We start from the raw sequence: 15,887 nt of genomic DNA, 5'->3' as shown, positions 1-15,887 counted from the left end.
ACAGAGAAATAATCTTGAAAAACCCAAACACATTCATAAAAGGTGGTTGTACTTAATGATGTAGAGCACGGGACAAAGTGTTTATACCCCTGAAAAGTTCATACCATCCGGTAATTTCTTTCTATCAAAACAACCATATGCTTAAAACCTATATCGTAACCTCCCTGCCAGCTAGAACATAGAAAGGATTCAACCATTACTTAGGATACAAAATTTCAAGTAGAATATGTGTGAGTATCACAAAATATCTGCTCATGCAAACAAAAAATAACTTTAAACGCTGAGGTATGTGAATTAATAGCTAACGATATTATATAAACAAGCTAAAAATCAGTCTGTCCAGTGTAAAAAATATGGAAAATAGTTTTAAGAAAATTCTACTACATTTCTTCCTATTATATTAACCTTCAATTTTATGCCATACCTGAATGTAATGGATAAGGGCAGAATTTTCGTCACTTGGATTTAGGCCCTCAGCACTGTAAAAGTAATGTATGCCCCTTTCAAGATTAACAACTCTCTTTGTCAAGTGCTGAGATGGAAATAAAGCCTGAGAGATAGGACGAGGACTCTTGAAAAAGTTATCTTCAATATGCTGGATCATTGACTCTGCTTCATTTGGTTCGATGTTTCCTAAATAAGTAAGGTAGAAATGATGAATAGACAATCAAGAAGACACAGTTGAAATAACTCTAGCAAAGAAAGAGCTAAATGAGAACCTGCTATATAGCATTCCAGAAAGGTCCTTGATAGCATCAGGGGATAAAATTTAACAAGATTATCAGCTTCTAGATGTGGAAGAACTTCAAGTTCATCATACCAGGGCCATGTTTGATCTTGTAGTATTAACGAGCAGTAGTACATAGCTTGCTGATATGGCTGTTGGAACTTCACGTTCTGATATTCCTTTGTGACCAGTTCCTATTTGATGGCAAAACAAAATGTGAAAAAAAAAAAAAAAAGACAATTATCTTTTTTGATTGAAAACAATTTCAGAAGAGAACTTCTAATTTGGTGAATGCATATAAAATAAATGATCACACCGACTGCAAAAACTAATATATATTTTCCAAAAAGTTCAACCTACATCACAAAACACCTAGATTTGTCTGAATACCTCTCAATTGAGAGTTTCTCCTCATTAAATAGGAACTTTGTCCCTAATTATCGTCCCAAATTGCAGCCAAAAAATATTTCTATCAAATATCCTATTTACATCACTATTCTATATTTACAATATAATCATGTGCATAATGTGCGTGATATGCTGTTTACTGTCATCCCCCCTCAAATTGATGCTGTCGATCAAAAAGCATCAATTTGTCAACCATAAATTGATGTCGAAGACGTTCGAGAGCCTTGGTAAATATATCAGATGTGTGAAGATCTGTAGAAACGTGAGGAAGTGTAATCACTTATTGGTCAAATGCTTCTCGTATGGAGTGACAATCAACCTCAATGTGATTGGTTCGCTCATGAAATATCATATTAGCACCAATCTGAACATCACTTGTGTTGTCAGCATGAAGTGGAGTAGGAGTAAGCTGAGGAAAACCAAGTTCACCTAGTAAGCCCCGAAGCCATACAATCTCAGAGCAAGCGGAGGACATAGCCCGATATTCAGACTCAGTTTAAGACTTTGGAACACGATCTTGCTTTTTACTCTTCCATGAGATAAGTGTATTTCCAAGAAACATGCACCAACCAGTAATTGACCGTCGAGTATCAGCGCAACCAGCCCAATAAGCATCAGTAAAACCAATCAACCGTAGAGAATTCCCAATAGGAAAGAATAAATCTCGACCAGATGTATCCTTTAGATAACGAATGATACGTCACACAGCGGCCAGATGGAATGTCTAGGAGCCTGCATAAACTGGCTAACGTGCTGGACTGCAAAAGAGATATCAGACCTTGTTATCGTCAAATAGTTCAAACTTCCCACCAACTGTTGATATAGCAAAGGGTCTGCTAAAAGATCTTTTGCCTAGCGAAGCTTTAGATTGACCTCCATAGGTGTGAGAACCGAGTTGCCTGACCCAAGTCCAGCAAAAGTAATTATATCTGAGTATATTTGTATTGATGTAACAGTGTGCCTTTAGAAGTGGAATGTACTTCAAGGCCAAGAAAATACTACAATGTACCAAGATCTTTCATGTGAAAGGAAGTTCGAAGATGTTGCTGCATTTCCCCAATTAACTGTCAATCAGCACCTGTAATGACAATATCATCCACATACACTAGAAGAACCACAATGCCAATATCAGTCTTTCTAAGGAAGAGAGATGAATCATATTGACTTTGGATGAAATTGAAATCAAGGAGAGTAGTGCGAAATTTATAAAACCATGCCCACGGTGCTTGCTTTAAACCATATGATGATCACTTCAAAGGATGAGTGAGTGAACAGGCCAGGAGGAGGAGTCATGTACACTTCTTCTTTCAATTCTCCGTATAGAAAAGCATTCTTAACATACATTTGTCGAAGTGACCATTCTTGGGATGCAGCAATGGTAATGATAGTGCGTACTATAGTTATCTTAGCCACTGGTGCAAATGTCTCCTCAAAGTCAATGCCATACTCTTGTCTGTTGCCAAGTGCCACCAAGCGTGCCTTGTATCGTTCGATGGAACCATCAGCGCATAGCTTCTTTGTGTAAACCCATTTGCATCCAATAACTTTTGCCCCATTTGGACAGGGTACAATGTTTCAAGTATGATTGTCTTGGAGAGCTTGAAATTCTTCATGCATAGCTTGCCTCTAGTAGGCTTGACTAGAAGCGTGAGAGTAAGATTTGGGGACAAAAGTAGTGTCAATTGTAGCTTGGAGTGCAGTATGTGAAAAACCATACTTATCTGGAGGACGAGTGACACAATTGGAGTGTTGAAGTTCAAGCTCCGAAGGACGAGGCTCAGGTTCAAGATCTGACTTCGATTCGAGATAAGGCGAAAGAGGCAGTGGGGAACGTCTCTAATATACAATTCCTGGTTTAAAGCATTCAATAAAACAAGACATAGCATCAAAAGCAGGAAGAATGACAGAAGCAGAATCAGGAGTGACACGGGTCCGGAAGAAATATTGATTTTCAAAGAAAACCACATTCCGAGAAATGCGTAGCTTATTAGTGTCCGCATCATAACACACAAACCCCTTATGAGTAGGACTATATCCCATGAAAACACACTTAGCTGCTTGAGCTGCAAGCTTGTGACGTTCAGTGTGGTAAATGAACAAGGCAGATACAACCAAAAGTACGTAAAAAATGATAGTCAGGAACATTACCAAACAAGCCAGAGTACGGAAGTAGTGTTGATTGTAGCTTGGAGTGCAATATGTGAAAAACCATACTTATCTGGAAGACGAGTGACACGATTGGAGCGTTGAAGTTCAAGCTTCGAAGGACGAGGCTCAGGTTCAAGATCAAACTTCGGTTCGAGATAAGGCGAAAGAGGCAGTGGGGGACGTCTCTAATATACAATTCCTAGTTTAAAGCATTCAATAAAACAAGACATAGCATCAAAAGCAGGAAGAATGACAGAAGCACAATCAGGAGTGACACAAGTCCGGAAGAAATATTGATTTTCAAAGAAAACCACATTCCGAGAAATGCGTAGCTTATTAGTGTCCGCATCATAACACACAAACCCCTTATGAGTAATATCCCATGAAAAAACACTTAGCTGCTTGAGCTGCAAGCTTGTGACGTTCAGTGGGTGGTAAATGAACAAAGCAGCCACAACCAAAAGTATGTAAAAAATGATAGTCAGGAGCATTACCAAACAAGCGAGAGTACGGAGAGTCATAATCCAAAGTGCGGGAAGGCAATCTATTAATCAAGTATATAGCTGTAGATAAAGCCTCTACCCAAAACTTAAATGGTACAGGATTCAATCAGTAAGGTACGAACAATGTCTAGGATGTGTCGATTTTTACGTTCTACGACACCATTCTGTTGGGGAGTATATGGACAAGAGCGTTGAGGAAGGATTTCCTTTATTTTGAGATAGTCCTGAAAATCTTTAGACATATATTCCTCCCAGAGTCGGAACGTAAAATTTTAATATTAGTGGAAAACTAGGTCTCAACATAAGCAACAAAAGTCTGAAATATTGAGAAGACTTCGACTTTGGAACGGAGAAAATATACTCAAATAAAACGACTATAGTCATCAATGAATGTCACAAAATACTTGTATTGAGCATGTGAAATAATAGGACTGACACCCCAAACATCAGTATGAATAATATCAAAACAACTAGAAGCACGACTACCATGATCAAGGAAAGGTGGAAACAAAAGAGATATCAGACCTTGTTATCGTCAAATAGTTCAAACTTCCCACCAACTGTTGATATAGCAAAGGGTCTGCTAAAAGATCTTTTGCCTAGCGAAGCTTTAGATTGACCTCCATAGGTGTGAGAACCGAGTTGCCTAACCCAAGTCCAGCAAAAGTAATTATATCTGAGTATATTTGTATTGATGTAACAGTGTGCCTTTAGAAGTGGAATGTACTTCAAGGCCAAGAAAATACTACAATGTACCAAGATCTTTCATGTGAAAGGAAGTTCGAAGATGTTGCTGCATTTCCCCAATTAACTGTCAATCAGCACCTGTAATGACAATATCATCCACATACACTAGAAGAACCACAATGCCAATATCAGTCTTTCTAAGGAAGAGAGATGAATCATATTGACTTTGGATGAAATTGAAATCAAGGAGAGTAGTGCGAAATTTATAAAACCATGCCCACGGTGCTTGCTTTAAACCATATGATGATCACTTCAAAGGATGAGTGAGTGAACAGGCCAGGAGGAGGAGTCATGTACACTTCTTCTTTCAATTCTCCGTATAGAAAAGCATTCTTAACATACATTTGTCGAAGTGACCATTCTTGGGATGCAGCAATGGTAATGATAGTGCGTACTATAGTTATCTTAGCCACTGGTGCAAATGTCTCCTCAAAGTCAATGCCATACTCTTGTCTGTTGCCAAGTGCCACCAAGCGTGCCTTGTATCGTTCGATGGAACCATCAGCGCATAGCTTCTTTGTGTAAACCCATTTGCATCCAATAACTTTTGCCCCATTTGGACAGGGTACAATGTTTCAAGTATGATTGTCTTGGAGAGCTTGAAATTCTTCATGCATAGCTTGCCTCTAGTAGGCTTGACTAGAAGCGTGAGAGTAAGATTTGGGGACAAAAGTAGTGTCAATTGTAGCTTGGAGTGCAGTATGTGAAAAACCATACTTATCTGGAGGACGAGTGACACAATTGGAGTGTTGAAGTTCAAGCTCCGAAGGACGAGGCTCAGGTTCAAGATCTGACTTCGATTCGAGATAAGGCGAAAGAGGCAGTGGGGAACGTCTCTAATATACAATTCCTGGTTTAAAGCATTCAATAAAACAAGACATAGCATCAAAAGCAGGAAGAATGACAGAAGCAGAATCAGGAGTGACACGGGTCCGGAAGAAATATTGATTTTCAAAGAAAACCACATTCCGAGAAATGCGTAGCTTATTAGTGTCCGCATCATAACACACAAACCCCTTATGAGTAGGACTATATCCCATGAAAACACACTTAGCTGCTTGAGCTGCAAGCTTGTGACGTTCAGTGTGGTAAATGAACAAGGCAGATACAACCAAAAGTACGTAAAAAATGATAGTCAGGAACATTACCAAACAAGCCAGAGTACGGAAGTAGTGTTGATTGTAGCTTGGAGTGCAATATGTGAAAAACCATACTTATCTGGAAGACGAGTGACACGATTGGAGCGTTGAAGTTCAAGCTTCGAAGGACGAGGCTCAGGTTCAAGATCAAACTTCGGTTCGAGATAAGGCGAAAGAGGCAGTGGGGGACGTCTCTAATATACAATTCCTGGTTTAAAGCATTCAATAAAACAAGACATAGCATCAAAAGCAGGAAGAATGACAGAAGCACAATCAGGAGTGACACAAGTCCGGAAGAAATATTGATTTTCAAAGAAAACCACATTCCGAGAAATGCGTAGCTTATTAGTGTCCGCATCATAACACACAAACCCCTTATGAGTAATATCCCATGAAAAAACACTTAGCTGCTTGAGCTGCAAGCTTGTGACGTTCAGTGGGTGGTAAATGAACAAAGCAGCCACAACCAAAAGTATGTAAAAAATGATAGTCAAGAGCATTACCAAACAAGCGAGAGTACGGAGAGTCATAATCCAAAGTGCGGGAAGGCAATCTATTAATCAAGTATATAGCTGTAGATAAAGCCTCTACCCAAAACTTAAATGGTACAGGATTCAATCAGTAAGGTACGAACAATGTCTAGGATGTGTCGATTTTTACGTTCTACGACACCATTCTGTTGGGGAGTATATGGACAAGAGCGTTGAGGAAGGATTTCCTTTATTTTGAGATAGTCCTGAAAATCTTTAGACATATATTCCCCCCAGAGTCGGAACGTAAAATTTTAATATTAGTGGAAAACTGGGTCTCAACATAAGCAACAAAAGTCTGAAATATTGAGAAGACTTCGACTTTGGAACGGAGAAAATATACCCAAATAAAACGACTATAGTCATCAATGAATGTCACAAAATACTTGTATTGAGCATGTGAAATAATAGGACTGACACCCCAAACATCAGTATGAATAATATCAAAACAACTAGAAGCACGACTACCATGATCAAGGAAAGGTGGAACTTTGCTCTTACTGAGTTTACATGTAGTACAATAAGGAGATATATGAATAGAATCTTTATTACCCAAATAACCTTGTTTCACTAGATAAGTCAAAACAGTAGAATTGGGATGTCCCAATTTCTTATGCTAGACATTAGAGTTCTCAATTATGGCGGTATGAGCTAAAGAGAGAGTACTAGGAATGGAAAATTGGAGCGAAAACAGACATCCCACTTTAGGCCCCCCTCTAGATCACTTTCCCTGATGCTTGATCCTATACAAGACAACCATCACAACCAAAATGAACATCACAATTGTTATCCACTAATTGTCCAAAAGAAATCAAACTTGTAGATAAATCAGGAGATACAAACACATTGTTAAATGAAGGTCCCAAATTTCCAACTGCAATAATTGGTAGCGTACTACCATTGGCTATTTTTATGTGTTGCTTTCCCTCATACTTTTTAACATCATGCAAGTTATCCATATTCCCAGTCATATGATTTGAAGCAACGGAATCAACCAACCAAGGAGAGGAGAGTAAATTTTTCTTACCTGGTGGTCCCAAAGCAGAGAAGGCAGATATAATCATTTGATTCATTTGTTGTATCATCTCGGGCGTAAGAGTAGAAGAGTTACTTTTTGAGGTTTGATCACCAGATGAGGTAGACTGAACATTAGCTTGAAAATCCTGAGCCTGGCGATTCTGAGGTCGTATGCGACAATCCTTAATGATGTGTCCCTCCTTGCAGTAATTACAGAATGTCCCGTTACAATGTTTGGCAATATGTCCAAACTCCTTGCACTTGTAGCATTGCGGCTGATATTTAGATTTTCCTCTTCCCTGAGCATCATAGGCCACATTGATAACCTCAGAGGACACAATCATTTGTCCCATTCCAAGTTGAGTGGTGAGGCGCTGTTCTTCACGTAATAATTCTCCCAAGCAGATATCCAATGATGGAACAGGATTGCAGTTGAGTAAACTAGCCCTAACAGTTTCGAATTCCGGTCGGAGCTTCATAAGAAATTGGTCCATTTGATTTTCTGCTTGAATTTCCTGTAGTGCTTCTTTGGGAGCCTTGGAATGAATTATGCCGGAGTATTCACTCCATAGATTAAGAAAACTGGCATAAAACCGATCAATTTGAAGATTACCTTGAGTGTATTGTGCAATTTCTAATTCCAATTGGAACTTCCTTGCAGAGTTTACTTGATTGTAAACACATCCAAGATAATCCCACATATCCTTAGCTGCAGTGAATGAACGGAGATTGGATATCATATGAGATTCAATTGATTCCAAAGTCCATGAGACAATGGGAGTATCTGCACTTTCCCATTGTTCTTTCCCTTTTTCGTCTTCGGGGATCGTAGATGACCCATCCAAATGTCTCCAAAGTTTTTTACCTTTTATAAACATCTTGAGCTGAAACTTCCATGTGGAATAATTTTTTACATTAAAACGAACAAGAATATTTTCTGTCAACATCACAAATGTAGCAGTCCAACACACTTCCTCTAATCAATCAACAATGTTAATATGTTTACTGTAGTCCAAACAGTGGCCCAACAATAGCCCAAAAGAATAAATTATAGCCTAGGCAACAATATTAAATGTCAGCAGCCCAAAATGTAATAGAAATACAAAAAATAATGGCCCAATTAAAATCATCTAATACCGGCCCAAAATGAATGTATCAGCCTAAATTATCAACCACATAATTATAACTGCAGCCCAGATAAACCTGCAGATCGTGATGCCTCCGTCACCGAAGAAAACAGTCGGGAAGAAAGGGTCTGCCGGTCGTCGCCTCTACAAATTCGGTACCCACAGAAGAAATTTCCGACTTTTTGTCGTTGTCTCCTGATTGCGCGTCGTCTACGCTGTCAACTGATGAACTCGTCTCCAAAAGAAGATGCGAACCCACCAATATTCGAAGGTTGTGACACTGTTACTCGTGGTGGGTTAAAAGGAAAAGGGAGCCAGAATAAGAAAAATGAATTGGTATGATTTCTGACCAGATTCTTGCAACATCTAGAAATCTTAAGAAAATAGCAGTATCGGAGGTGGCTCTAATACCATGTTAGATTTGTCTGAATACCTCGCAATTAAGAGTTTCTCCTCGTTAAATAGGAACTTTGTCCCTAATTACCGTCCCAAATTACAGCCAAAATATTCCTATCAAATCGCCTAATTACATCACTGTTCTATATTTACAATATGATCATGTGCATAATGTGCGTGATATGTTGTCTGCTGTCAATTTCTAATAGGGAATGCAATCGTAGGATGCTTCCTTGAAATAAAATTATTCACTTGTGCAATTCGAGTGAATTTTTGAATGAATGCATGGTTACGCCCTTACTTATTAACAAGATAAGAATAGTTCATTCAGTTTAGTAATTAAAAATATAATTAGAGGTATTTTAGAATCTTTCAACTGTTAGAAACTAGAAATAAGTTGTTGAGCTCAAAAACAAGACAACAAATTGTCCAAAGGACAAGGATTTTCTAAATTATCAAAATGCCATTTTCCAGAGCACACAATATAAGGTTCATTTGCTTCCTGCAAGGGGGATATTCCAAGTTGCTTTACCTGACGTGATTAACATAAAATGGGCAAAAATGAAAATTCTCGTCTTAAAAAACTCTATGAAACTGTAAAGATTTCATTGATCGAACATTATTCAATTCATCATGAAACTATGCCACAAACGTTGACAACAACCAGGAAATTATAGATAGTTATTGTCAAGAAGTTTTACATCCTCACACAAATGATTACAATTTGATGCAGAAACAAATACAGTGGAACCAATGTGCATGGCAGTTAATTCATGCCTATCATGATCAAACTGAAAAATTAAAGGATGCACAGTATTAGACCTCATTAACTGTCTGGTCGTAAAACTTGATATATATTTCAAAATATCATTATGATAAGAGTTCAACCTTACCTTGATAACAGAAAACCTGTCAGGTTTTACTTCGAAATTTGCAATTCTTTCAATTACGGTCTCCAGTAAGATCTTCAATTTGTGATTGTATCCAAGTACAGTGACCTGAAAGAGGAATAACATGATGTAAAAGAAATGAACATCTAATCAATCAGGACAACAGGTAATTTTAAAAAAAAAAAATTACAGTAGAAGTGCTCAGGAAACTCAAAGAGGTGAGAAAACTACATAAACTGAATTGAGATAGGTGGCTGATTCTGGTTTGAATTTGTGACTTGTATAATAGAGTAAACTAAATCACAATAGTCGTGTCTGACTACATGATGTTTGAAAATTCTGCAACAAAAACATAAAAGGATGCTGAAATTTTAAACTTGAGATTAACGATGATAAACTAGCTTTATTTTCAATAATTTTGAGATGCTGGCCACAAGTACCCTCTTCTCATTATTTAGTTCGTTTGGTTCATTACAACATCTACTAGAAGATCCAACACAGCAAATATTGAACATAATAGATATGCGGGTACAAATCCCCGTAATTCTCACATGATAAGAAGCATTCATACCATCTGAGACACATAAAATCATACGAGTATTCATAAACCTTGCAACAGAAAAATAATCAGACAGAATTTTCGAAAGACGCAAAGTTGGTCCTCGCTTATACTTTTTTAATGATGACCAGAAAGACTAGATAAAAATTCACTGGGTATAAACCTGGCTCTGAAATAACATAATTTTATTGATCTTACAAATAATCATCCAGACCATCTACACTTCTCAACTAATACACCATTAAATCATTCTAGACATCATCTGTAAGTTATGTACAATATGCTGATTCTTGACCAAACATTTTTAAACTCCAGATGTACCAATAAGAGAAGTGTCAATCTTCATCCAAGAGAGTACTAACTACTGTCACTTGACTACCTTTCAAACACAGGTTAAAAATTTGAAGAGGATAGGATATTTGCATCTACAGTAGTTTAAATCATTCTAGACATCATCTGTAAGTTATGTACAATATGCTGATTCTTGACCAAACATTTTTAAACTCCAGATGTACCAATAAGAGAAGTGTCAATCTTCATCCAAGAGAGTACTAACTACTGTCACTTGACTACCTTTCAAACACAGGTTAAAAATTTGAAGAGGATAGGATATTTGCATCTACAGTAGTTGCAGAGAGAACTAAGGAAATGCAAGAGAGATTGTAACAAGGGAGCCCAGTAGTAATAGAAGGCAGGTCTCATACCACGGAGGAAAGGAACGGTTGGGTTAAGAAATTGACTTGGGATTTGTTGTGTGCACGTGTTGGTCACACAAAGATGAACTCTAGCGGAAATGTTGGTAAGGCTACAGATAGCAGTGAGCTGCAAATCAACTAAATTTGGTCCTTTGGAGGCTGGAATCAACTCTAAGTTGACTGCAAAAAATCCCAAGTTAAAGGTTGTACATAATATCCGTATGAGAACAATCCTGAATATACGTAATTCCAAGTTCTGTTTTGAATTTATGAACCAGAAGAGTAGAAGAGCAAGACATTTGGGTTCCTTAATCAGAATTGCTATGGAATGTGTCGACGGCCCCATCACCCCAAAAAGTAAAATGTCCAATGTTTTTGCACAATTGCACCATTTGGCAACAGACAAATTCAAAATAGTTCTTGTCAGAATTCAATCAATTCACACGGTGAACATATTCGCAGGGAATCTATATATTGTTTTCAAATGTTTCACCTGTTACAGGGTTAATTTTGACCATCACTGAGCCTTTGGCTTTAATCTCTCTCACAACTGGATAAAATGAATACCCAAACATGATAAATACAATATTTGATTGAGTTTTGAGCGCTGTATCACATACAAATGATATGAAAGGGAGCACTGAACAGAGATGAGAGTTGGTATTCTGTAATTATCTAGCATCTAAATTCCAACACCCGAAACTCTCTCTTCTCCGCTTCTATCTATAATTTCAAACACTCATTAATGCCCAGAAATATTAGCACTTCTTAAGGTAGTTAATACCTTCACAAAGTATGACAAGTTATTGAGAAAGTACCATCTTTGAAAAATGCTCAATATAGTGCAGCAAACTCAAGGAAAATGTACGATATAATCTATAAAAGATAATTAAAAATCATATAAGCACATTGGCCCAAACTAATACACATACATAGAAAGAGAGAAAATATAAACCTGAAAACCATAGTCAGTGTTGTTAACTCCATAATAAAGACCAGCAACCTGTGCGTCGTAAGCTGAAACATGCCAGAAAAGTAAAAAGGATTTCTTTAAGAACTTATGCGAGGGAAAAATGTCAAGGCGAGATAATGAATGCATGATGCAGTAACTTGATCCATCATACTTGGGAATCACTAAAAAATCTCTTCAAAACACTTTAATAGTCATAGAGCATACTTTCCAATCACTCTCAGGGCCTCACCATATTCATTTAAGTAGTCCATCAACAAACGCGTAAAAATTTCTGTAATCACTTCAGATTCGGGTGAACTTCCAGTAAAGGGACAATTGAAATCTATCTTAACATATGCCTTGGGAGTAGAAAATGCTGTATCTGGCTTGTACCACAACCTTGAATATGGTGATTTTCTCAACAAACATGGAAGTTCCATCTGATTCAAGGGTAAAAATATTAGATAGCTAAAGCATTCATCCTATGTATGTGAAGCTATTGAATTCAAAACTGCATTTGAGTAAATTATAATGTTGATTTACTTTATCAGAGACATTCTTAAGAGAAAAGTCAGTGGGAATGAACACATTAGGAGTAGGCAGATGTAGATGTTCATTAAGTGCCCTCTCCATCCATTGCTGCAAGCCAGTAAACATTTTAGCAACCAAGTGAATCGTTTGACTTCATAAATATAATCCACAAGAGAAACATCACGAAATAGACAAGCAACAGACCTCAATTGTGGAACCAGTTAGTTTCTCTACAGAATATGCAGTTCCATACCAGGGTTCTGTCAAGTCCGTCAGTCCTTCAAACTTTGTTGATTCCCAAAATATTCTGTTGAAAATATATATTACATAAAGCTAATGAATAAATCTTCAGATAGCTAATCCATGAGGAAGGGAGGTCAAAAGTAGGACAATACTACCAGGCATCTTCAAATGATTGCAGCATTCAAAATGTATTTCTACATAAACTCGTAACCAAGAAAAGGAATATAAAAGGAAAGGCTAGAGAGTTCAATCTAGAAGTGGTATTCAGACATAATTATTGTAAGAATTGTAAGAACTAGAAAATAAAAGGCAGGCAAGGTGAAAATTTATATACTGCGACTTGCAGGGCAACCAACTTAGAGCTTGTTTTGGAGAGATTTTTACAAGTGAAAAAAAGATATTTTTGGGGAATGTAGTTAAAATGTAGGGAAAAGTTATTGGTGCTATAAAATGTGTGGTTGAAATGATTTTGTCAAAAAATGTTCTTCAAAAAATCAATCCCAAACAAGCTCTTAGTGTCTAATATAACTCCATGCAAGCCTTATATTCCACAATTAAAATAATCATATGGATCTTTTATCAACAATCATCCTTTGTCTTCATTACTTAGACTAGGATAAATGCATCAAAAGTGATTCATATCCAAATAAACTAATTGAACCTCCATATCAAGTGTTTATTGAACAGAAAAAATAATATAGTCCGCATTTTTTCATAATTTTTTGTGTAAAATAACATCTATTGGACTCTAAACTATTCAGAAAAAACATTTTAAACAGTTTTTGTGTAAGGATCTGAAAATATAACATGCAACTCACCTAACATTGTTTGGAGTGAGCTCTTTCAATGCTGTCTCGATAATGCCTGGATTGAACTTTGAAGGCAAAGATGAACCCACCAGCCAATCTTTTGGAGGATAAAACTGAATTATGATTTTACAGAAATTACAGACACGACTATTAGCCAACCAAAAGATATCTGATTATTGGTATATAAATTCAATGGCACGGCAAGGAATCTATTAAGAAAAATTTGACGGTCAAAAGACGATATAACGAGGAATTCAAGAATAATAAGATTGAATTAACAATCAATTATACAGGGTGTGCAGATCTAATCATAAAAGTTCATTTCCACAAGAAAGTAAAAATCTGCAAAGGAAACTGCGTACAATATCTATAAGTCAATAGTCATGAAGATCATTGACCTACTTAGAATGTTAGCATGGCTTTACACAGAAAATGAACAGAGTATTTGTGATCAAGTAACTGTTAGGCTCATTAAACTCAATGAACTCACGAAGTAGCAATTGTGCAATAAATTTTGTACAATCGTCTATTCTGTAAATTTTTAGACATTTTTCATGGTATTTATCCATTAACATATGTGCATATCACCAAAGTAGTAACAAAAAATTCCTCTTTTTTTTTTTTTTTTTTTTGATAAGTAAAGTAGTAACAAAAACTTTACGAATCATTATAGATAAAATAAACTAATCATCTGATAATATGAACAGAGAACCACACATTTCATTCAATCGTAATAGAGTTCAAGTATTCTACTGTACTTTAAGACAAGTAATTCCCTCTAGCAACAAAGACATTAATTAAATTACCTGCATATTTAGTGCTACATCAACCACATAATCCGAAGGCCGTATCTTGTCTTGATAATGGAAGGCCGTCTCACAAATGGCTGAAAGCTTCATGGACAAATTGGAAAAGGAAATAGATTTTAAACTCTCAGGAAAACGGTCCAAAGAGAACACTTAGCAAAAGTATTGGCTCATACATTGGTGATTAAAAATAGACGCTAGAATGCATTTAAAATCGAACTACACAACATGCTACTATTTCTATTACCAAACTTTACATAGAAATAACGGCAATCCTGCAGACAGCAAACAGTCTTTCTTTCGTTTTAGTTAAAAGTAACTCCACAGCAAACAAATTGATACTAAACAACATGGATGCTTATCTAAGAAAATGAGAATTTGACTAAAATGCTTATACCATTTAATGAAAAGAAAAATCTTCGACAATTAGCGCTTTATGTTTGTTTTCCCTCAGTAAATTATTTCCTTATCACATGTTGGATGAACACCAGTTAATGCCACCACTTTAAACTTTCATTATCAGTAATAGTCAGGGAAATATTTAGATTTTTGCAAAAGAATGATGCTTAATTTTGATCCAGTAAAATCTCTGACTCCAAACAATATATCTGACCTGAGTATATTGACACATCAACTTAATGACATTTAAGTGCATAAATGGCATTTACGAAAGCAAAAGAACATATTAGAGTAAGTCTGCAGTAACATCTTAAAAGTGTTATGTGCCAGGTAAATATTTGTTAAATGAAAAGGAGAGGATTTAGCCCTTCAAGATAAGCCCATTACTATCTTTGAAGGTAACAGAATTGATTTCGACCGACTGCATTCTAATGTGAAAAACACGCTTGTCAATGAGATTGTCCATGCACAAAAGGAAAGAAGACACCTGTCAATGAGGTGGTCCACGCGTAAACAAAACAATAGGTTTTAAAGCTAACTCATTTCCATTCTGAGTATTCCATATTACCAAACTGGGAATATGCATGTAGTACCTTCAACAACTGGATGATCCACATCTCTAACAGGTCTAGAGATGATAACTCCCATCTCAACAAGTGCAAACCTATATATATGTATAAATTTTTTATGTTCCACCCGTAGGACACATAATTGAGCTGAAGATAATGTATTTGACTTCATCTGGATTGGGCTTTTTAAGATGTTATTTCCTATTCCTTGATTTCAGATGAAATTCTAGCAAATATGCAGTTGCATGCCATAATGATCTCAATTTTTAGTAGATTACATTATTTAACTAGTTAGATAAAAGCACATGAATGATGTAGTGTGAGATTTCGTGCCATCAGACGCACGCGCGTAAAGGGATAAAGTGGTAAGATAATTAACTAATGGTACCTCATTAAATATCCATTCACAGGGACCAGATTGCTTCAGGAGGTCAACATATTTGAATAACAGTACCACGATATCCTCAAAATGCTCTGTAAAGTTTTTTAATAAACAAATAAAGGAGAAAGTGAAAACTCTAACAACTTTCACATTCAGATCAGGAAGAAAGGCAATACAAGATTTACATGTTTTCCATCCTTCCAATTCCGGCACCCACCCCTGAAATCCCAAGAAATGCACACGAAAAGGAAAAAAGAAGAAAGGAAAGGCAACCACTCATAGTTCTACTCTGCATCTACCAACCCACCCC

At 36.6% G+C, this 15,887-nt stretch overlaps 1 protein-coding gene across 1 annotated transcript in view; it reads right to left on the bottom strand.

Moving 5' to 3' along the window:
- Positions 1-385: 385 nt before the first annotated feature.
- LOC111365873 (insulin-degrading enzyme-like 1, peroxisomal) overlaps positions 386-15,887 on the bottom strand; it is a 24,628-nt gene continuing 9,126 nt past the window's right edge. Inside the window, exons 7-16 of the mRNA XM_022986379.1 lie at positions 15,584-15,669; positions 14,228-14,314; positions 13,431-13,534; positions 12,574-12,676; positions 12,382-12,477; positions 12,089-12,278; positions 11,842-11,903; positions 9,636-9,740; positions 720-921; positions 386-633 (exon numbers count right to left, since the gene is read on the bottom strand). Coding sequence (XP_022842147.1) covers positions 401-633; positions 720-921; positions 9,636-9,740; positions 11,842-11,903; positions 12,089-12,278; positions 12,382-12,477; positions 12,574-12,676; positions 13,431-13,534; positions 14,228-14,314; positions 15,584-15,669 — 1,268 coding nt within the window. The 3' untranslated portion in view covers positions 386-400. The remainder of the gene's footprint in view (positions 634-719; positions 922-9,635; positions 9,741-11,841; positions 11,904-12,088; positions 12,279-12,381; positions 12,478-12,573; positions 12,677-13,430; positions 13,535-14,227; positions 14,315-15,583; positions 15,670-15,887) is intronic.

The sequence above is a fragment of the Olea europaea genome, chromosome 17, assembly GCF_002742605.1.
Source record: "Olea europaea var. sylvestris chromosome 17, O_europaea_v1, whole genome shotgun sequence".
Classification (NCBI taxonomy): domain Eukaryota; kingdom Viridiplantae; phylum Streptophyta; class Magnoliopsida; order Lamiales; family Oleaceae; genus Olea; species Olea europaea.
This window is presented reverse-complemented; position numbering and strand designations above follow the sequence as displayed.